The sequence below is a fragment of the Saccostrea echinata genome, unplaced genomic scaffold, assembly GCF_033153115.1.
Source record: "Saccostrea echinata isolate AGI-Se365-2 ecotype Australia unplaced genomic scaffold, CSIRO_AGI_Sech_v1 ptg000051l, whole genome shotgun sequence".
NCBI classification, from domain to species: domain Eukaryota; kingdom Metazoa; phylum Mollusca; class Bivalvia; order Ostreida; family Ostreidae; genus Saccostrea; species Saccostrea echinata.
Genome location: NW_026889800.1, coordinates 1,334,905 through 1,358,191, shown reverse-complemented (window position 1 = coordinate 1,358,191; position 23,287 = coordinate 1,334,905). Strand labels below are relative to the sequence as shown.

General features: G+C 35.4%; 1 protein-coding gene across 1 annotated transcript; it reads left to right on the top strand.

Moving 5' to 3' along the window:
• The first annotated feature begins 354 nt into the window (after window positions 1-354).
• On the top strand, window positions 355-22,176 carry LOC133203788 (uncharacterized). The gene is made up of 11 exons (XM_061339573.1): window positions 355-604; window positions 4,591-4,825; window positions 5,375-5,518; window positions 9,533-9,648; window positions 10,117-10,257; window positions 11,299-11,431; window positions 12,069-12,237; window positions 15,349-15,422; window positions 18,292-18,389; window positions 18,807-18,902; window positions 21,782-22,176. Exons 1-11 carry the CDS (start codon window positions 401-403, stop codon window positions 21,908-21,910), a joined length of 1,539 nt encoding a protein of 512 aa, XP_061195557.1. The 5' UTR covers window positions 355-400; the 3' UTR covers window positions 21,911-22,176.
• Window positions 22,177-23,287: the final 1,111 nt, after the last annotated feature.

Genomic DNA, 23,287 nt, shown 5'->3' with positions numbered 1-23,287 from the left:
CTTATATAATTTTTAGAAAGATAAATAAATAAATAAATTAAATGAATTAAATAAATAAATAAATAAATAGATAAATAAATAAATAGATAAATAAATAAATGAAATAAATAAAAACATGAAATAAATAAAAACTAACTGTAAAGTTGATTCATTTATTCTTCTGCTTTTTTAAATAAAAGTTGATCGAATTATGCATATTCTGCATCTGACTATAATATAGTTTCCATTATTTGTTCCGAATTTCCTCCTCCCGTTTTCCGATCTCGATGGAAATTTATTGCGCGCATGCGCTCTGCCTGGTTATAGAGGCTGGTTATGAGATCTAAAAAAGCATACATATTATACCTCCTGGCGGACGTGAGGACCCTCCAGCTGATCTGGATTTTGATCCCCAGCGGTGATGTTGTCTGCTGTCATGCTGGTTGCGGCATTGTTTTCAGTCCCTGTGATCGTGTTGATCGCCAACACGACGAAAATTTTTAAGAAACGGAGAAATAAGAAAGTTATTTCTGTCTTTACGAGGTACCCCACCCCCGGGGTGACAAAAACTCGCCTGATACCATGTTTAGGAAAAGAAGGTGCAGCATATGCACAACGAAGAATGGTAATACACTGTCTTCATGATTTTTCTGTCCATATGAGAGATGTAGGATGCATCTAAATCTTTAAGGTAGACAGACACCTCGGCCCAACGACACCTCGGCCCGTCACGTTTGACACCTCGGCCCTGACAGGTCGGCCCAAAATTATTGACACCTCGGCCAATACTGAAGACACCTCGGCCCAAGGAATTTTTTTTCAGAATTATTATCTGTATTCACTATGGTAATATAAATATATGTATGTTTATAATGACGATATGTATACGATAAACAGGGGCAAATAATTTCAAAATAGATTAATGATATATAGATCTATGTCAGCTGCTGACAGTGGGAGATAGAAGGTCTATTTATTTATTTATTTTGTTGCTTATGAAAATGCAACTTTATTCATTTAATAATGTTAAGAATTCTTTTACTTAAAAATCACTTTGTAGTAGGGGCGTATTGTACACGTTTACCTTACAGATAGAAATTACGTTAACCTGATAGATCTTCGTTGCGTAATATTAGAGCATAATGGATATATTTCCCTAAACCAACCAAGGTAGATATGTGGTTTGTACCCAACAATTGGATTAATTTAGCCTGCTCGTAATTAACTCCACCCCACATGACACGCGCTTGAGACGGCAAAGGATGCGCCGTGTCTTCTTGTTTGTTTAACGATTAGCACTTTGGGATGGACAGTCTTTTATTAATTACCGTCAATATTTATTCATTTATTTTCTTTTTTTATTTCATGGATATATAATAATATAATCCGTCGCATTTAGTCCCTATAATAATAAAATACTTCAGAATATATTAAATAAATATGTTTTAAAATAATACATTTTTGTTTGTGCCGAGGTGTCCTTTACGTGAGCCGAGGTGTCTCAAATCTTGAGCCGACCCGTAGGGGCCGAGGTGTCAATGGGCCGAGATGTCGTTGGGCCGAGGTGTCGTTGGGCCGAGGTGTCTGACATTCATCTTTAACAGGTTGGGCACAGTTCCTTTTTTGGGGAAGTATTACTATAAAACGGGATTATTCCTCTTTTCAGTAATAAAAAGTATTACTGTATACGGGAATTTTCGTCGTATTTTTAAAATAATACCCCAAATCCGTTTATTAAATAAAAAGTGCATGAAAAATACGATGTGATGTGTTTAAACTTTATCAAACAAACCTCGCTGACAAAAAAATTCGGTCCTTTAGTGCTGCAGACAGGAGTAAGATGAGATTTAATCGTACGACATCATGAGTATTCTTCAAACGGATGTGAATTTTCCCTTGTAAGTTATATTATTACTTGTTCAAAAACGGAAAATTTCATAGCTTGGTTTCGTGGAGGTGACATCTTTTGAACACGCATAGGAATTTAAACTCGCGTGCAGCAGTAATCCATGATTTTTACTTCAATTTTCACTGTTGATAAATGATACGAAAAGTATGGAATCTTATAAGGGCATTCATGCTAAAACCATCTTTGAAAGACTATCTTTTAAAATTTAATATTTCAAATAATTATTTTCATCTGTAAAAGAAGCAGTGGTATAAAAAATTATTTTTACGATGTCTTTGAAAAAAATGATATAAAATTAAATTAGAACGAATAATTTCATGAACGAGTTAGCAAGTGCTGAATGTATTCAATCTCACAAATTTAACACAGATAAGCTTCCGTAAGAAATTTATATCGTAGAAATATTTCATCGCTCTTTTTCAGCATTTTGCAGCGATAAATATTGTAATTTTGAGCATACATACACTTATAGACTATAAATATTTAGAGGATGTAAAAATATTCTTGCACTTAATCTTTTATTCAAAGCAAACACGAAAATAGAGGGTAAACGAGTGAAAATTCCCGTATACAGTAATGTTTTTTATTACTGAAAAGAGGAATAATCCCGTTTTATAGTTATACTTCCCCGAAAAAGGAACTGTGCCCAACCTGTTTAATCTCGGTGAACATGGCAAATTCAGATCTACATACAACCCTGTGTGCATGTGATCAAAGGATTTTGAAACTGGATGCATTTTATGTTTACTGCAAGCATGCAGTCAAATGCAATGTACCAGACCAGAATTTGAACCTAAGCCCCAATTAAGAACTCTAGTCAGGTGCTCTGCCAACTATTCTCCCTACCCCACAAATGCACCTATGAACACAAGACACCAACCATTACAGTTTTTTACCTAGCTGTCACTTCCAGGGTGTGGCATGATATGTAAGAGGTACAAGGGAGAAAAAAATTGATGAGATCAGGATTTAATCCTAGACTCCCTGATCTCTAGACAGGTGCTCTATAAACCCTGATCTCTAGACATGTGCTGTATAAACCTTAATCTCTAGACAGGTGCTCTATTAACCCTGATCTCTTGACAGGTGCTCTATAAACCTTAATCTCTAGACAGGTGCTCTATTAACCTTGATCTCTTGACAACCCTGATCTGATCTAGACAAGTACTCTATAAGAGCTGATCTTTAGACAGGTGCTCTGTAAACCCTGATCTCTAGACAGGTGCTCTATAAACCCTGATCTCTTGACAGGTGCTCTATAAACCCTGATCTGATCTAGACAACTACTCTATAAGAGCTGATCTTTAGACAGGTGCTCTGTAAACCCTGATCTCTAGACAGGTGCTCTATAAACCCTGATCTCTTGACAGATACTCTATAAACCCTGATCTCTAGATGGTCGCTCTATAAACACAGATCTGATTTAGACAGATACTCTATAAATCCTGATCTCTAGATGGGTGCTCTATAGACACTGATCTCTAGACAGGTGCTCTATAAACACAGATCTGATCTAGACAGATACTCTATAAAAACTGATCTCTCTAGTAGATAGGTGCTCTATAAACCTTGATCTCTCAACATATACTCTATAAACCCTGATCTCTCAACAGATACTCTATAAACCCTGATCTCTAGAGGGGTGCTCTATAAACACTGATCTGATCTAGACAGTTGCTCTATAAACCTTGTTCTCTCAACAGATACTCTATAAACCCTGATCTCTAGACAGGTGCTCTATAAACACTGATCTGATCTAGACAGGTGCTCTATAAACCTTGATCTCTCAACATATACTCTATAAACCCTGATCTCTAGACAGGTGCTCTATAAACACTGATCTGATCTAGACAGGTGCTCTATAAACCTTGATCTCTCAACATATACTCTATAAACCCTGACCTCTAGACAGTTACTCTATAAACCCTGATCTCTAGAGGGGTGCTCTATAAACACTGATCTGATTTAGACAGATGCTTTTTAATTCTTGATCTGTAGACAAGTGCTCTGTAAATGAAGCTGTTTAGCCCCAGCATTTGCCCAACTGCCACCATGGCAAAAACCTTTACTTAGAAATATTTTTTTAAAAAAGTAGAGAAAATGAACTGTGAACAATTTCATATGTTTGACTAATGATGGGAGTGAGGTCACACTGCAGAGAAGCAGACTATAGTACAACTTTACAGAACAATAGACAGACTAAAACATTTCCCAACTTTGCATGAAAATACCTACTATGATATCATGTGTAGTAGAAGCCTCATTTTATAACAGAGAGACATTAAAAAAATGGCCTGACTCAAAATTTTTTTACCTTCTGGGAGCAATTTTTTTTAATGCACTCTGGAAAAAAGATTTTGAAAATTCAACATTGATGTTAAAACTCTCGGGGGAAAAAATTTCTTACCTTCCTACGGACACTTTTTTTTATCCTGAGTCTGGAGAGGGCAAACAAACATTGTTTTAAAGTTGGCCTAATGCAGTAATATATCAGGAAGGGGGAATTGCATTTGGACCAGGGTTTAAAGTTATGACCCCCTGAACTTTAGTTGTAGTTAGAAGCCCAGGCATCTGTGATTGGAACACTGACAAACAGTCATGTCTCCCTACCACATGAATGATGTGAACATGTGTATTGTAATGTTTGTATGTACCTGTACATTAGACTACCATTTACTTACATGTTTATTTGTTTCTTTAAGACAGTACACATTTTGGAGCGTTTGAGTGAGTACTGCAGAAAGCATAAAGACACAGACCTGGCAGTATGGTATAATGGATCCACGAAGGAAAACATGAAATACTGGCTGACCCCTAAATCAGGGGGATATGATTTTATGTACTTCTATCAGCAACCACCAGGTGGCCTCGGAGAGAAGTTAAGGGAGGCTACTCTGTCTGCATTCAGGGGAGAGAAAGAGTATGTTGTTATTGTAGGTAAGGGAGATAAATCTTACACTGAAAGACTAGCATATCAATTTTATAAAGCATTTGTAAGAGACAATAGAATAATTAAATACTTTGTTTTGCTTTTAATTTGTGTTTCAATTTTGATATATCTATTTTTATACCAAGATTTCAATTACATTACACTGACAAACAGTAAGCTTATGAAAACCTGGAATAAAAAATGACAGATAAATGTACATGTGTGTATTCTAGTGACTATAATGCTTATAATCCCCATCCTTCCCTGTATGATTAGGCACAGACATTCCAGAACTTCATGTAATGATTTAGGTCCCTTTTACATATACGGTTAACTTACCCGTGGTGGTTGGGTTGTATTGTTTGACTTGGTGTTAGTGTAAGGATTCATGTTCTCATGTATAATTATAGCACAGACATTTGTATTGAATGATCTAGGTCCCTTTGTATAATTATAGTACACACATTTGTATTGAATGATTTAGGTCCCTTTGTATAATTATTGTACAGACATTGATGTTTATACTGAATGATGGAGGTCCCTTTGTATAACTGCAGGTTCAGACATCCCTGGACTGGATGCTAGTGTAATGGAGGAGGCTTTTGAGACTCTTGAGGGCGGGGCGGAGATGGTCCTGGGACAGGCAGAGGATGGGGGATACTACTTGGTGGGTTTCTCCAAAGAGGCAGCTTACAAAATAGGTATATTTTTAAACACATAGTCTTAGGATCAGAAGAAAAGGCAGACAATTAATGACTTGTAAAGAAATGTCTTTGTAAAATCATAGGTCTAAGAACAGAAGAAAAGGCAGATGAGTAGTTATTTGTAAAGAAACATTTTTGGTTCAGTTGCCACATTCAGATCGTTTTGTGTTGCTTGTAGTAGTTAGGTTCCTTTGATATAAGGTTTTTTATGTCCTTTGATCTCAGAAAGTCATTTGATGCCTCTGAACGATGAGTTTGCTTGCTTTCTTTATGAAACTTGTATTTTGCCTTTGAGTATGAAAGCAATGAAGTAAAGTGCTTGACTATGTTTGTAGGAGTGCTTGACTATGATTGTAGGAGTACTTGACTATGATTGTAGGAGTACTTGACTCTGATTGTAGGAGTACTTGACTATGATTGTAGGAGTACTTGACTCTGATTGTAGGAGTACTTGACTATGATTGTAGGAGTACTTGACTATGATTGTAGGAGTACTTGACTATGATTGTAGGAGTACTTGACTCTGATTGTAGGAGTACTTGACTATGATTGTAGGAGTACTTGACTCTGATTGTAGGAGTACTTGACGATGATTGTAGGAGTACTTGACTATGATTGTAGGAGTGCTTGACGATGATTGTAGGAGTACTTGACTATGATTGTAGGAGTACTTGACTATGATTGTAGGAGTACTTGACTATGATTGTAGGAGTACTTGACTATGTTTGTAGGAGTGCTTGACTATGATTGTAGGAGTACTTGACTATGATTGTAGGAGTACTTGACTATGATTGTAGGAGTACTTGACTCTGATTGTAGGAGTACTTGACTATGATTGTAGGAGTACTTGACTATGTTTGTAGGAGTACTTGACTATGTTTGTAGGAGTACTTGACTCTGATTGTAGGAGTACTTGACTCTGATTGTAGGAGTGCTTGACTCTGATTGTAGGAGTACTTGACTCTGATTGTAGGAGTACTTGACTATGTTTGTAGGAGTACTTGACTATGATTGTAGGAGTACTTGACTATGTTTGTAGGAGTACTTGACTCTGATTGTAGGAGTACTTGACTCTGATTGTAGGAGTGCTTGACTCTGATTGTAGGAGTGCTTGACTCTGATTGTAGGAGTACTTGACTATGTTTGTAGGAGTACTTGACTATGTACTTTACTATGATTGTAGGAGTACTTGACTCTGATTGTAGGAGTACTTGACTCTGATTGTAGGAGTACTTGACTATGATTGTAGGAGTACTTGACTCTGATTGTAGGAGTACTTGACTATGATTGTAGGAGTACTTGACTATGATTGTAGGAGTACTTGACTCTGATTGTAGGAGTACTTGACTATGATTGTAGGAGTACTTGACTCTGATTGTAGGAGTACTTGACGATGATTGTAGGAGTACTTGACTTTGATTGTAGGAGTGCTTGACGATGATTGTAGGAGTACTTGACTATGATTGTAGGAGTACTTGACTATGATTGTAGGAGTACTTGACTATGATTGTAGGAGTACTTGACTATGTTTGTAGGAGTGCTTGACTATGATTGTAGGAGTACTTGACTATGATTGTAGGAGTACTTGACTATGATTGTAGGAGTACTTGACTCTGATTGTAGGAGTACTTGACTATGATTGTAGGAGTACTTGACTATGTTTGTAGGAGTACTTGACTATGTTTGTAGGAGTACTTGACTCTGATTGTAGGAGTACTTGACTCTGATTGTAGGAGTGCTTGACTCTGATTGTAGGAGTACTTGACTCTGATTGTAGGAGTACTTGACTATGTTTGTAGGAGTACTTGACTATGATTGTAGGAGTACTTGACTATGTTTGTAGGAGTACTTGACTCTGATTGTAGGAGTACTTGACTCTGATTGTAGGAGTGCTTGACTCTGATTGTAGGAGTGCTTGACTCTGATTGTAGGAGTACTTGACTATGTTTGTAGGAGTACTTGACTATGTACTTTACTATGATTGTAGGAGTACTTGACTCTGATTGTAGGAGTACTTGACTCTGATTGTAGGAGTACTTGACTCTGATTGTAGGAGTGCTTGACTCTGATTGTAGGAGTGCTTGACTCTGATTGTAGGAGTACTTGACTATGATTGTAGGAGTACTTGACTATGATTGTAGGAGTACTTGACTATGATTGTAGGAGTACTTGACGATGATTGTAGGAGTACTTGACTATGATTGTAGGAGTGCTTGACTATGATTGTAGGAGTACTTGACTATGATTGTAGGAGTACTTGACTATGTTTGTAGGAGTGCTTGACTATGATTGTAGGAGTACTTGACTATGATTGTAGGAGTACTTGACTCTGATTGTAGGAGTACTTGACTATGATTGTAGGAGTACTTGACTCTGATTGTAGGAGTACTTGACCATGATTGTAGGAGTACTTGACTCTGATTGTAGGAGTACTTGACTATGATTGTAGGAGTACTTGACGATGATTGTAGGAGTACTTGACTATGATTGTAGGAGTGCTTGACTATGATTGTAGGAGTACTTGACTATGATTGTAGGAGTACTTGACTCTGATTGTAGGAGTACTTGACTATGATTGTAGGAGTGCTTGACTCTGATTGTAGGAGTACTTGACTATGATTGTAGGAGTGCTTGACTCTGATTGTAGGAGTACTTGACTATGATTGTAGGAGTACTTGACTATGATTGTAGGAGTGCTTGACTCTGATTGTAGGAGTGCTTGACTCTGATTGTAGGAGTGCTTGACTATGATTGTAGGAGTACTTGACTCTGATTGTAGGAGTACTTGACTATGTTTGTAGGAGTACTTGACTCTGATTGTAGGAGTACTTGACTCTGATTGTAGGAGTACTTGACTCTGATTGTAGGAGTACTTGACTCTGATTGTAGGAGTACTTGACTATGATTGTAGGAGTACTTGACTCTGATTGTAGGAGTACTTGACTATGATTGTAGGAGTACTTGACTATGATTGTAGGAGTACTTGACTCTGATTGTAGGAGTACTTGACTATGATTGTAGGAGTACTTGACTATGATTGTAGGAGTACTTGACTATGATTGTAGGAGTACTTGACTATGATTGTAGGAGTGCTTGACTATGATTGTAGGAGTACTTGACTATGATTGTAGGAGTACTTGACTATGTTTGTAGGAGTACTTGACTCTGATTGTAGGAGTACTTGACTCTGATTGTAGGAGTGCTTGACTCTGATTGTAGGAGTGCTTGACTATGATTGTAGGAGTACTTGACTATGTTTGTAGGAGTACTTGACTATGTTTGTAGGAGTACTTGACTATGTTTGTAGGAGTACTTGACTATGTTTGTAGGAGTACTTGACTATGATTGTAGGAGTACTTGACTATGATTGTAGGAGTACTTGACTCTGATTGTAGGAGTACTTGACTATGATTGTAGGAGTACTTGACTCTGATTGTAGGAGTACTTGACTCTGATTGTAGGAGTACTTGACTCTGATTGTAGGAGTACTTGACCATGATTGTAGGAGTACTTGACTATGATTGTAGGAGTACTTGACTCTGATTGTAGGAGTGCTTGACTATGATTGTAGGAGTACTTGACTCTGATTGTAGGAGTACTTGACTATGATTGTAGGAGTACTTGACTATGATTGTAGGAGTACTTGACTCTGATTGTAGGAGTACTTGACTCTGATTGTAGGAGTACTTGACTCTGATTGTAGGAGTACTTGACCATGATTGTAGGAGTACTTGACTATGATTGTAGGAGTACTTGACTATGATTGTAGGAGTACTTGACTATGATTGTAGGAGTGCTTGACTCTGATTGTAGGAGTACTTGACCATGATTGTAGGAGTACTTGACTATGATTGTAGGAGTGCTTGACTATGATTGTAGGAGTGCTTGACTCTGATTGTAGGAGTACTTGACTATGATTGTAGGAGTACTTGACTATGATTATAGGAGTACTTGACTCTGATTATAGGAGTACTTGACTCTGATTATAGGAGTGCTTGACTCTGATTGTAGGAGATGTATTTGAGGGGATAGATTGGGGGACAGAGAAGGTCTTTCAGCAGCAGTGTGACAGAGCTAAACAACTGGGCATCAGTCTGCTTATTCTCTACACAAAACTCTCAGATGTGGTGAGGCTTATTTAATTTGATTGAGGCTTATTTATTTGTTTAATGGACTTTTGAGCTTGAATACTGTTCATTATCTCCATATATTTCATTGTGAATTGGAATCTACATAAGTTTTTAATTAAAAGAAGTCAACCTATTCTGTTTAAACTTCTTTGAGACATTTTTCCATGGCATCGGTATATTTCAAATTTTTTTTAACTCCAAGATACTGAATCGAAAGACCTGATCTCAAAGAAGATGTTAAAAGACATTCTTGTTTTTGAAGAATTCATAAATAATAGCTTAATTCATGGTTTTTAGTTGAGGAATGAAGCTTGAAGATGTTAGAATGATTTTTTTTAATAGGACCTTGACTTAGGTTAGGATGTTAAAATGATTTTGATTTGACAGGACATAGAGGAAGATGTTAGAATGATTTTGATTTGACAGGACCTAAAGGATGATGTTAAAATGATTTTGATTTGACAGGACTTAGAGGAAGATCTTCCTGTTTTGGAGGAGGCACTAAAGATCCAGCGTAAGGAGCTGACAGACAGGAAGTGGAGCGTGATCATACCTACGATGAACGAAGAAGATAATATTGTTAACACACTACAGACTCTCTGTCAGGTATTACCGGGGTGGATCATAAGGGGTGGATTTAGATAACATTGTTAATACACTACAGACTGTCTGTCAGGTGTTACTGGGGTGGATTATGAGGGGTGGATTTAGAAGTGAAAGAGGAGGATAGCATTGTTAACACACTACAGACAGTCTGTCAGGTATGACTGGGGTGGATCATGAGGGGTGGATTTAGATGTTAATGTGTCAGGTATTGCTGGGGTGGATCAAGAGGGGTGATTATGGGTTGGATCAATAGATGTTTGAATTAGGAAAACTATATTTGTGATCAAACCATAAGGTTTCTGGCAAGTTTGAAAGGGAGGGATATAAAAGTTGACTAAAGAGATCAAAATGACAATTATTATGTTTCGTACTATAAACACTTGGGGATAAAGATTTACTGGCAGGTTTTATAGGGAGGGAAAAAAGTTGATTTGGGAGGTCAATATGACAATAGTATTGTTAAGTACTCTAAACACTTGGGGATGAAGAGGTGGGTAGATAATGAATGTAGGGGGTAGCCGGATGATGAAGGATAAAGGGGTTTGTAGATGTTAAGGGATGAAGAACTGAAGGTATTGAGATGATCAGGGATTAAGATTTTGGAAGATGATGAGGGATGAATGAGTGGATGAACTTGACATGGGTATTGTGAGCAAAGCATATAGTATTTTAAACCATTAACAGTCTAGTACATGTTATCAGTGGATGAAACAGGAAGAAGGATTATTAGTGGAATAGCTGGAGTATATGATGTTACAGAGTATAGATGTAGAACAGATAGTTAAAACAATAGCTGGAGTATATGATGTTACAGAGTATAGATATAGAACAGATAGTTAAAACAAAAGCTAGAGTACATGTATATATAGATTTAGGATGGATGGTCAAAACAGATTACTAGGTAGAATGGAGGAAAATAAATAAATAGATAGATGAAAGGATGGATTATATTGAAATAAAGTGCTGAATTATCACATCTTAATTATTTATATAAATAGATATATGAACACTGAGAGTTACGAAACACTGTATTATTTTTAGAACTGCAGCGATGAGTCTAAGATCCAGGAGATCATTGTTAGTGATGGAGGAAGTAAGGACAACACAGTCAGAAAGGTCAAGGACTTCTCTCTGAAGGTCAACATTTCTGTCAAGGTCATCAACAGTCAGCCAGGTACTCTCTTTAGGCTCAACATTTCCCAGTAGATAAACCATATAATTCTCTTTTAAGATCAATGTTTTTATTGTTGGATAATTCTTACATCATTTAATCATTATTTACAATGGATTTATAGATAAAAGACATATTTATCAGATAATCAATATATATCTTGTTAATACGTTTTTTTTTTAGATTGAATACTGTTCGTTATCTTTATATTTCATTGAATTAACTTGTAAACAAATGTTTGGAATAACATTATTTAAAGTTGTCATGAGTATATATCATAATTAATGTAAAAGAACAAAAAAAGTAAGAATCAGTTGATATCATTTTGTTGAATGACTGACATGAAAAAAAAGAGATAACACCTGCTTAAAAAAAAAAAAAAAACAAAACCAAAAAAAAAAAAAACCCACCTGCCTGCCACTTTAAACTTTGAAATTTTTTGCCTGAGAAACTATTAATTAATTTTTTTGGGGCCTTGTGATGGATTTATAAACAGCACCTCATATTACATGCTGTTAAATTAAGCACTGTTAGTGCATTAGGAAAATAAATTTAGGATTCAAGAACTCAACAGTTATGATTATAATTCTTGAGTTAAAATAAATGCATGTAAGTATCCTAATTTGTTTATTTGTAACAGGGAGAGGTTTCCAGCAGAAGTCAGGGGCAGAAGTAGCCACAGGGGATTTACTGTTATTTCTCCATAGCGACACTCTGTTACCACGGAACTTTGATAACTCTGCGGAGTTATGTCTAAAAACTCCAGGGAACGTAGCCGGCTCCTTTGTCTGGAGTGTAGACCTTGACAGGTATGTCTGTTTGTCTGTGTAACTTAGAACACTAAATGTCTGTTTGTCTGTCTGTCTTTTCAAGTTAGAATGTTAAACAGTATGTCTGATTGTCTCTTTGTGTAAGCCTAAACACTGACAGTGTGCTCTCTGTTAAGGTGTAACACTCACTTGTATGTTTGTCTGTGTTAGTTAGAAAACTAAATGGTATGTCTGTCTGTTTGTGTAAGCCTGAACACTTACTGTCTGTCTGTCTGTTAAGGTGTAAACACTAACAGGTATATCCGTCTGTCTCTCTGTCTGTCTGTCTTTGAAAACTAGAACACTGACCAGGATACCTCATTAAATATCAGAAGCAACTAATAAGTTTCCTGTTGAAATGTGAACACTAATACTGCATGCTTTGTCTGTCTGTCTGTTATAATGTGGATGATGACTATGGTGTTTCATGCTCCAAGGTGACCAGTGACTATGTAGATGTAGATACTGTCAATGAGGAACTCCAGCATTTTTTTCTAAAATCCAATATGGTGAACCATATGCATGTGTAGTTTCCTAAGGTACCATGTCAGTCCTTAAAGACCAAACTTTATCCTTTTGGTGACACCAATAAAGTGATTCTTGTGGCAAGCAAAACAATAAACAAACATTTTATTTAAAAGATTATATTTAGTTAAAAACATAAAAGGCAAACACTTACAATCTACATTAATACAATACACCGCACTATACAATAACATCTCTTTTCTCCTTGACAGCTTGGTGCTAACTGCACAGGTTGAAGAACCACATGTGCTTATTAGCTCCCCTGAGCCGAAAGCACAAGTGAGCTTTTCTATTCAAAATTTGTCCATTGTCTGTCGTCGTTGTTGTGGTTGTCATCGTCATCGTTAACTTTTCACAATTTCATCTTCTTCTGAAGAACCATTGGGCCAATTTTCACCAAACTTGCTACATAACATCCTTGGGTGAAGGGGATTCAAGTTAGTTCAAATGAAGGGCCACACCCTCTTTCAAGGGGAGATAATTAAGAAATAGTGAAAATTTAGTGGCATGTTTTAAAAATCTTATTCTCCAGAACCACTGGACCAGGAAAGATGAAACATATATGGAAACATCCTCAGGTAGTGTAGATTCAAATTTGTTCAAATCATGACCCCTGGGGGTAGGGCTGGGCCACAATTGATGATCAAAGTTTACATAGGAATACAAAGGAAAAATCTATAAAAAATCTTCTTCTCCAGAACTACTGGGCCAGGAAAGATGAAACTTATGTGGAAACATCCTCATGTACTGTAGATTTAAGTTTGTTCAAACCATGACCCCTGGGGGTAGGGCGGGGCCACAATGGATGATCAAAGTTTTACATAGGAAAAATATTTAAGAATCTTATTTTCAATAACAGCAAAGCCAGGAAAGATGAAACTTATGTGGAAACATCCTTAGGTAGTGTAGATTCAAGTTTGTTCAAATCATGACCCAAGGGGGTAGGGTGGGGCCACAATGGATGATCAAAGTTTTACATAGGAATGCATTGGAAAAAAATCTTCTTCTCAAGAACAGCAAAGTCATGTTTGCTCATATTTATATGGAAGCATCCTTAGGTAGTGTAGATTCAAGCTTGTATAAATCATGGCTCCCAGGGATAGGGTGGGGCCACAATGGACGATCAAGTTTTTACATAGATATACATTGGAAAAATCTTTAAATAATCTTTCTCAAGAACAGCAAAGATTGCCTCCCCTGGGGGTAGGGCATTGCCACAATAGAAGATAAAATTTATGGGAAAAAATCCTTTAAAAATCTTCTTAAGCCATGATTTGTCAAAGAAATATGGAAGCATCCTCAGTTAGTGTAGTTTTAAGTTTGTTCAAATCACCCCCTCCCCTTAGGGGGAAGGTTGATACCACTTATAAAATACTGAACTCCTAGCCAAATGCTCAGGTGAGTGATATGGCCCATGGGCCTCTTGTTAAGATATATAACCAAAGTATTCACTTATGGCTTATTACAGTAAACATGAACACCCCCCCCCCCCCCAAAAAAAAAAGACAAAAAAAAAAAGAAAAAGAACACAGCACTAACATTTAAGGGAGCCGACTGGGGTTTTATTGTGTGAAAACTACTATAGAGAAACTCTTTAATTTTATATCATATGTACCTTACATTGACTTCGGTATACATGCTAAGTTTAGTGAAAATCTACTGTCTGGTTATTTTTTAGGGACCATCTCAAAATACAGGTACATTTACTATAGGATTATATAGGAAAATACCATTTTTTCGCACTTCGAAGCAAATTATACAAATGCTACTATAGACTTTTTGCTCAAATTATACTATTTGATGGGTAATACTATATTATACATTTTGTGCATGAAACACAAAATTCTACCGTCTGGTTTTCAGAGGGAGCATCTCAAAATGTCAAAATTCATGATATTTTCTTGTTTTTATGGAGTACAACAAAACATGATAGATACCACAGATTTACACAAAAAATAATAAAAATGATTGCTAGATTCTCAATTTCCTATGTTTAAAATTTCAAGAGCATGTATTTTATACTTTTTATTTTATGGCATAATTAATGACCCCGCTTAAAGAACTTCAGTTATTCATAACGTCAAAAACACACTATTACGACGTCTGTATACCCATTATTTGAAAAATCGTTCAAAAAATCAGTTATTTAAAAACGTAATTAGATTTTTTAACCTTAGATTTCCTAAATTTGTTAATTTTTATAAATTATGTAAAAATAGTTGCTTTAAAAGAGTAAATACGCGTTGTTTTACTATGCTGCGCGAAGTATTGCGCAATGAAAACCCCAGTCGGCCCCCTTAATAGCAAAACAAAAAACAAAAACCAAAAAAAAGTTGAGGAAATATGTATAAGATTATTGAATGAAACAATTGACATGTAGATTTTGAGAATTTTTTTTTCTACATATTCTAATTCATCTTTCATCAAAAGAAGTAGTCCCCCAATAATATTTCTTCTTAATTTTCATTGTTTAATTCAAATAATTTTTAAAAAAAAAAATTTCAAACTTTTTTTCAAAACTTAATGAGTTACTTGCCTTAATTAATTTTAAAGGTCTCCATATTTAATCTTCAAATTTTATTTCAGTAAAGACAGTTGGTTTTTCAAGCTTCAAATGAAATTTGTGGAATATTTAACCAACAGAAGAATAGAAAACTTTGGTAATATGATTATATGGTAATTAAACAGAATTATTCTGATCAGCTAAATGAAACAAAAATGAAAATATTAGCAGATTTTATCAAGCTAAATCAGTTCTAATGATACAGTGGTTCCCGTTTTATCGAATAGTCAAGTTGTCAGCCTTGTTTTATCCGAATAGCCGAAAATTAGAATAGCCGATTGCTTCATACCGAGTCCAAAGATAGATGCATAGAGCTACATGTATTGATAATACATCGTAGCAAATTTCCAGCTTGCACATTCGTTTTCTTTTGACATGTTTACTTAATGACTTTACTAAAAATAATTTATTTCACTTACTTATGAATTTAATATGAATTTTTTTTTCAAATAAATTGACGTATAGAATATATTCTTTGATAGTTATTGCCATCTTTCTTCAGCACATGTTTACATTCCTTCTTCGATGGTCGCCATTTTGGAAACGGAAGTAGACTAAATGCTTGACTAATAACCGTAAACTATTTTTCCCTGGATATATTGTAAATTAAAAATAAACAAAAATATTAAATATATGTAACTGTTTCGTTTTTATTTGTTTCTTTAATACGGTTACGTATTTTATACTGTGTGTGAGTTTACCAGTCTCGTTCTTGTCTGCTGAAGAGAGATTTTGAGAGCCATGTGGAGAAAGATGGAATGAATTTTGAGACGTATTTTTATAGAAGGGGCCATTTATTATTTTTACCATAAATTTTGCACTGAAAAGTGAATAAATATTAAGCCAATTGACCAAGTTAAACGATTGAATAGGCTTATTTCATTATCCAAGTAAATTGTCATACACAAGCTAATCAGTTCAATAAATAAATTTCACGCCGAAAAAATTGCAAATAATTGTCATAATTAACAAGTGCATCATTGAACCCAAGCTGATCACCACAACTGTAATCAAAACATATCTATTTACTATGCCCACTATTGACACAGGTAAGGTGCCTGTGTGCGTCCAGCCGTAACTAATCCCCTCATTGTCGTACTCAAGCCAGTCAAGGTAATTGGTGTCAAACTGTGTAAACAAAGGCTTCACATACGAAGTTGGAGGTGTGAACAAGGTGCTGATTATCAAAAAACACTATGATAGTCTAAATTTTTGTATCGGATAAAACGAAATTCCAATATTTTCTCATCAGAATATCAGGTGAAATTATTAATAAATATATAAGAAATGGTTTTGTGCTCTGATATTATATTGAAATAGCCGAAATATTCGTTAAACCGCTATCCGATAAAATGGAAGCCACTGTAATAATTCCTTTTTCTCTTATTTATGGAACCACTGCTTTATAATTATTCACTTGATTTAAAGCATAAATAATTTTGTTTAGATAAATTTTCTTTAATAATTCCATATGTTAAATAACTGACACTACATTGTAACTATCAATAAATTTCATTTATTTATCATTTGATAATTAATATTTTTATTATACTTCTGTTAAAGCAATATGAGCTGCAACTTTGATGTCGAAGTTTTTGTTTCAAAATTGTAATTAACTATTTCAAAGATAGGAAAAAAGAACGTTTATAAACTTCTGTTGTTCATATTTCCAATCATCTTCGCTAGCCAAGGGATTCTGATACGCTACTCTCCTCATAAGCCCTTGGCATACGGTGTTAAAAAAGTCGGGATTTTTTTCTCAAGTTTTGATTGGAGTTGATCGACATCGTTCGACCAATCAGCAATTGTTTTTTGTAAATGACGATATTTGCGTTCGGGATATATCTTGACTCTTCAATATCGGTAATGTAAAACGCAAGTAAACAATGATCCGTAAGATAACATGCCATTCTATGAATAGCTATATGGTGTCATCCAATATCTAAAGCTACGTGCAAAATATGTGATTAAGAATCTATGCTGAAGATGTAGATTTGCATTTTTACATGTTTAAATAACAAATTAACATAATTCAATACCTTCTTGTTAATTATTCTTTAAAAACAAATTTTTTTTCAAAAACTTTTTTTTTCTGTCGATGACGCAATCTGCGCGTACCTGGTAAGAATCATGACCACGTGACAAAAACAATCCTGTCTTTTGTCAGCACCGTATGCCAAGAGTTTATGAGGAGAGTAGCGTATCAGAAACCCTTGGCTAGCGAAGATGATTTCCAATGGAAGAACTTTTTCCAAGTTTTGATTGAAGAAGAATTACATTATTGTTGTCCTGTACAATATTGATTCTTTATATAATACTATATATTGGATTGTACAGAAATCTTTTTTCTGAAACAATTTAATACTTTATTTAAGTCAAATTGATCAGAAAGGTTCAAATTACATAAAAATTTATTAAAATAGCACATATTAACAGCAAAATTAAATTCTCGAATATGCAGCTCATATTGCTTTAAAACATTTCTTTTATAAAGTTAAGAAGGTAAAATAACTATATTTCTATCGTCTGAAAATTTTACTTCTAACAAAGCTATACCCAGGGGTATAGTTTGTCCTATCCACCCCTCGGAAAACTTTCATTCAATTTTTGCTGCCAATTTTGATTTCCTGTGATAAATCTATATCATGACTTCAGTGTTATCTTACTCCAAATACTTTCTCAAAACTTTTATAATAATTCTTTGAAGTTTTCATGTTTTGCCTATGAAACTGTAGTATAAGGTAATCCAATTCTCAGAAATTATGATATACATCAGTATAATAAAACGCTTATCCACTGGTGGTGACCGGGATAGCTCTTTCATCAAACCCTTGGTGGGAACTATTTCCCTAGGGCAAGCCCTCGGGGAATAGTCCCTGTCAGGGGTTTGATAAAAGAGCTATCCCACTTATAACCAGTGGATAAGTGTATAATAACAAATAAACATGACATGCTCATTGTTGTAGAATATCCATTTGGAGACAATGCAATATTCACAACTCGTCACATGTACAACAAAATCGGAGGGTTTAAAGAAGTCTATTTATTGGAGGATGTTCTATTGGTAACATATGTACATCATCTATTTGTGCAAATTTAGAACTCTATTGATAATTATGGGGTTTTTTTCTACAAGAAATGGTATTTGTTAGGTGGAAATAAAAGGTATTACATAAATTGCCAAAATTATTTATATTTATATCCATATATATTATTTATATAAAGTGGAAGAAAACACTGATTACATAAACTATTGTGTTATCAATATGCACATTGACCAAGAAACAGTTGACCCTTGACACTTCTTAAAAAATCTGTCATATAAATGGCTTTAATAATCCAAATGGAACTAGTGTAAATGTTGATAGTATTTACTGAATGATCAGCTGTAATCCATTTTCATAATAAACAAAGGAAAAATATCCCATGGATGTAAATATTTATGGTTGCTTATATCTGAGTTTATTTTGTTTGTCTTCAGGTTAAGGAACTCTGGAGGATGGGACATATAGGTATAGCACCAGGTGACCCTGTCATTACTAGTGCTCGCAGGTGGAGAAAATGGGGCCTCATAAGGGTAAGTGTCTAAAGATCGTGATAATAGGGCTTCATAAGGATAAGCATCTGTAGACAGAGGCAATGGGGCCTCATAAGGGTAAGTGTCTAAAGATCGTGATAATAGGGCTTCATAAGGATTAGTATCTGTAGACAGAGGCAATTGGGCCTCATAAGAGTAAGATTTTATAGACAGAGGAAAAGGGGCCTCATAAGGGTAAGTGTCTGTAAAAAGAGACAATGGGGCCTCATTAGGGGTAATGTTTGTAGACATAGAAGATGGGTCTCCATATAGGTTAGTGTCTGTAGACAGAAGGAATAGGGTGTTATAAAGATTTTTTTCTTTAGAAGGAGAATATTGGTCACCATAAGGGTCTACATTTCTAGACAGAGGAAATGAGGCCTCGAGGTTTATTGTCTGTAGACAGAGGTAATAGGACCTTATAAAGAATAGCATCTGTAGACAGAGAAAATGGGGCTACCTTAGGGTAAAGTCTGTAGATAGAAAAAGGAGCCTCATAAAGAGTAGTATCTATAGATGGAGGTACATGTAATAGAGCTTCATAAGGTTTATTGTCTGAAGAAAGAGGTAATAGGACTTCATAAGGGGTAGTGCCTAAAGTTAGAGGAAATGTGGTCTCAAGTAAAGGTAATTATCTGTAAACAGAGGAAATGGGGCCTCATAAAGGTTAGTATCTGTAGAGAGAAAATAAGGTTCCATAAGATGTAGTCTCTGTAGACAGAGAAAACATAGCTTTCTTAGGGTTAGTGTCTGTGGCCAGAAAATTTGGGCCTCATACGAGGTAGTGACTGTAGACAGAGGCAATGAGACCTCCTTAGGAGTAATGTCTGTTTTAAGAGGAATTGGTGCCTCCTAAGGGTAGTGTCAGTAGAAAGAAAAAACTGAGCCTTTTTAGACATAGAAAGTAGCTATGATTGCCCAATAGATAGTATCTGTAAACCAAAAAACGGGGTCTTATATATTGGGTGGTGTCTATAGATGGACCACATAGGGGCAGTGTCTGTAGACAGAGGATCCACATAAGGATGGTGTCTGTAGAAAGAACAGATATGGCCTCATAAGTGCAGTTAGAGGATATGGGGTCTCAAAAGGGTTAATGTCTGTAGACAGAAGAAGTGGGGCCTCATAAGGGGTATTGTCTGTAGATGGAGGTACCTCTAAGAGGACCTCTTAAGTAGAAGTGGCTGCAGATGGAGGAAATTGGGCCTCATAAGGATTAGTGTCTATGGACAGAGAAAATTGGGCTTCTTAAGGGTTAATGTCTGTAGACAGAAAAAGTGGGTCCTCCTTAAAAGGAGTGTCTGGAGACAGAGGTTATTAAAAGACCTCATACGGGATATTGTCTGTAGTTGTGGGTCATAGGACCTCATACTGGGTAGGTTTGTAAATGAAAAATGGGGGTCATTTAAGGGGTTTTGTCTGTAGGGAGAGTTAAAATGACTTTCTAAGGGGAGGCTTTGGATGTTGGTCTATGAGTGACTAGGATAATTTTTTTGGAGTAGCCATATAACATTATGACCTGTTTTATTAAACTTGCATAGATGGTGCATTTAAGGATGAAAACTTCCAGACTTACTTTGGATGTTGGAACTGACCAAAATTTTCTTGATAAGTAAACAGGATAAACGTTTATTGAACAAGTCTATGTTGATGGAGGTAACAGGATCTTATATTGAGTAGTGTTAATAATAGACATTGGAAACTATTAGTAACTGTTGCCTTTAAAAAAAACTTCATTTAATTTTGTGTTTACCATTTTTCATTGTTAAATTAAATTTTTAGCTCACCTCAACGAAGTCGAGATGAACTTATGCTATACCCCCGAGTCGGCGTCGCTGTTAGCGTTGGCGTCCAGCTTAAAGTTTTAGGAGCAAGTCAATTCCCAAGTAACTACATGTATAAGCCCTACCTGAACCAAACTTGCATGGATGATCCATCTAGGGATGGACACTACCACACTTGCTTCGGATGCTGGATCTGATCTAGATTTTCCAGATGAGTGACCAGGTTAAAGTATTTGGAGCAAGTCAATTCCCAAGTAACTATAATCCCTACCTGAACCAAACTTGCATGGATGATTCATCTAGGGATGGACATTACCACACTTGCTTCGGATGCTGGATCTGATCTAGATTTTCCAGATGAGTGACCAGGTTAAAGTTTTTGGAGCAGGTCCATTCCCAAGTAACTATAAGCCCTACCTTGACCAAACTTGCATGGATGCATCTTGGGATATACGCTAACCAACCTGCTTCGGATGCTGGATCCGACCTAGATTTTCCACATGAGTGAATTTTAGCCATATTTTAACCAAATTAGCATGGATGATGTTGCTAGGGATGGGCACTTTAAGACTTGCTTTGGATTCTGAATTTGACCTACATTCTCCTGATGAGTGACTAGGATAATTTTTTTGGAGTAGCTATATAACATTATGACCTGTTTTTATTAAACTTGCATAGATGGTGCATTTAAGGATGAAAACTTCAAGACTTACTTTGGATGTTGGAACTGACCAAAATTTTTTGATTAGTAAACAGGATAAACGTTTATTGAACAGCTATTTCCAAGTAACTATAAATCGTACTTAAACCAAACTTGCATGGATATTGATCTTGGGATGTATATTAGCTAAAAAAAAAGAATATGATGTGAAATTTGCCTTACTTAAAGATAACATTCGTCGAGGTGAGCTTTGTAGTCTTTGATTACCTATGTTTAAGTACATATATGAAACTGATATTGAACCTGCACGTTTTTATATGATATTAATGTTACTGCATTATTTCAAACTAACATGGAACAAATACTTGAGGAATGAAATTGAAAAAAAGTTTTCAACAACATAGTAAATATATCTTTTTATGTATAATTTATAGATCACAGGGTTAAATCGAGTGATTCTGCAGGCTCATTATCTTGGTGTCTCCACGGAAACCCTGGCGCTATGGTATTATGGAGACAAACTGAGATCTGTCATGGCTGCCAACAAAAAGAAGTCTGAATGAATGAAGAATATAAAAAATTTTCCTGATTTAAGAACTTGAAAGTGTAATATTTGAAACTATATGAAGATCATGAGCAAGTGGTCAAAATCACAACAGGAAATGGATTAGTTTTAAAAATTTGTTTCTGAATCCTTTTTGATTTTCCTGCCCGTACGAAATTTTAGTCACGTATTTTCAAAAAATATCCAGGCATATTACAATCTTAAAATCCTGGTGGATTCTCCATTAAAATGAATACATAAAAGCAGGCGTATAAAGTGAAATACAGGCGTACAAGAGGCGTAATCCTTCCGTATTTTTAGCCGAAATATGTAACTGAGTACGCCTGGAAATTCAAAATACGCCTGGAAATTTTAAAAATAGAGTTACACCTAGATATCAAGCATACCCGTAAAAAAAAAAAAAATATATGGCCGTAAAATGAATATGCCCGTATAAAAATACGCCTGCCTTAAATATTCATTTCAAATTAAATATTATCACAGCTATTGGGACTACAACCAACATAAATATAAAAGTACAAAGTACTTTAGTACATAGATTACTAGGAGTCTAAGTGCATATAAACACATACAAAAAAGATCAGACAAATTAAGCTGATTGCACAATTTTTATTTTATTAATACTTTTCAGTATGCTTAAATGTGAATGAGAAATGATTAAAAATCAGAATCGAACATTTACTGTTTCAAATCACAGTCACATCACATGTTAGATTTACATTAACTTTTCCTGTTTCACAGTATTTTAACCTACAAGATTGATATATTAGTTTAGTCAGCAGTTGCAACATTCCAATAATCACAGTGAAATCACTTTATTGAGAATCATGCCGATTAATCCTGGCATTCTCTGTACTCCTTATTTGGCACGAAAGATGCAATTCACAAGCAGTTTTGTCATTCACATTTGTTATTATATTCTCCAATCACATTTTCATAGAAATATTCACAAAGATGTTTTCATGTTTTATAACTCCTGGCATTGAAAATACACTTCATTCCTGATGCTACACTCAACAGCTGCAGTTCATTGGCATGCATCTATGGAAAATGCTGCAATTCTGGTCATTTGACTCTCGCAAGATCTTTTCTTCACTTAAATTGAAGTATTTATGGACTATTTCATCATTCAATTGATCACCCAACTGATTTATCCTATGGATTATGATCTGGAAAAAGAAGAACATACTCAATGTCATACTGACCCATTTCAATCATGAACATCTGGCTCTGCAAATCAAGCAAATGCATCTGTCTTTAAATATTTTTTTAGGTAAAAAAATCTAATGTTATGCAATGCATTTCAAAATAATCACCTCTTCTTCACCATCTGTGCTTCGTTGCCGCTTTCTCCAATCTCTTAGTTCCTGGCATG

Coding starts and splice junctions, on each gene's coding strand:
- LOC133203788 (XM_061339573.1), top strand. CDS start 401: ATGTTGTCTGCTGTCATGCTGGTTGCGGCATTGTTTTCAGTCCCTGTG. Junction 605..4,590: donor CATATGCACAACGAAGAATG/GTAATACACTGT, acceptor TGTTTCTTTAAG/ACAGTACACATTTTGGAGCG. Junction 18,903..21,781: donor GAAAATGGGGCCTCATAAGG/GTAAGTGTCTAA, acceptor TATAATTTATAG/ATCACAGGGTTAAATCGAGT.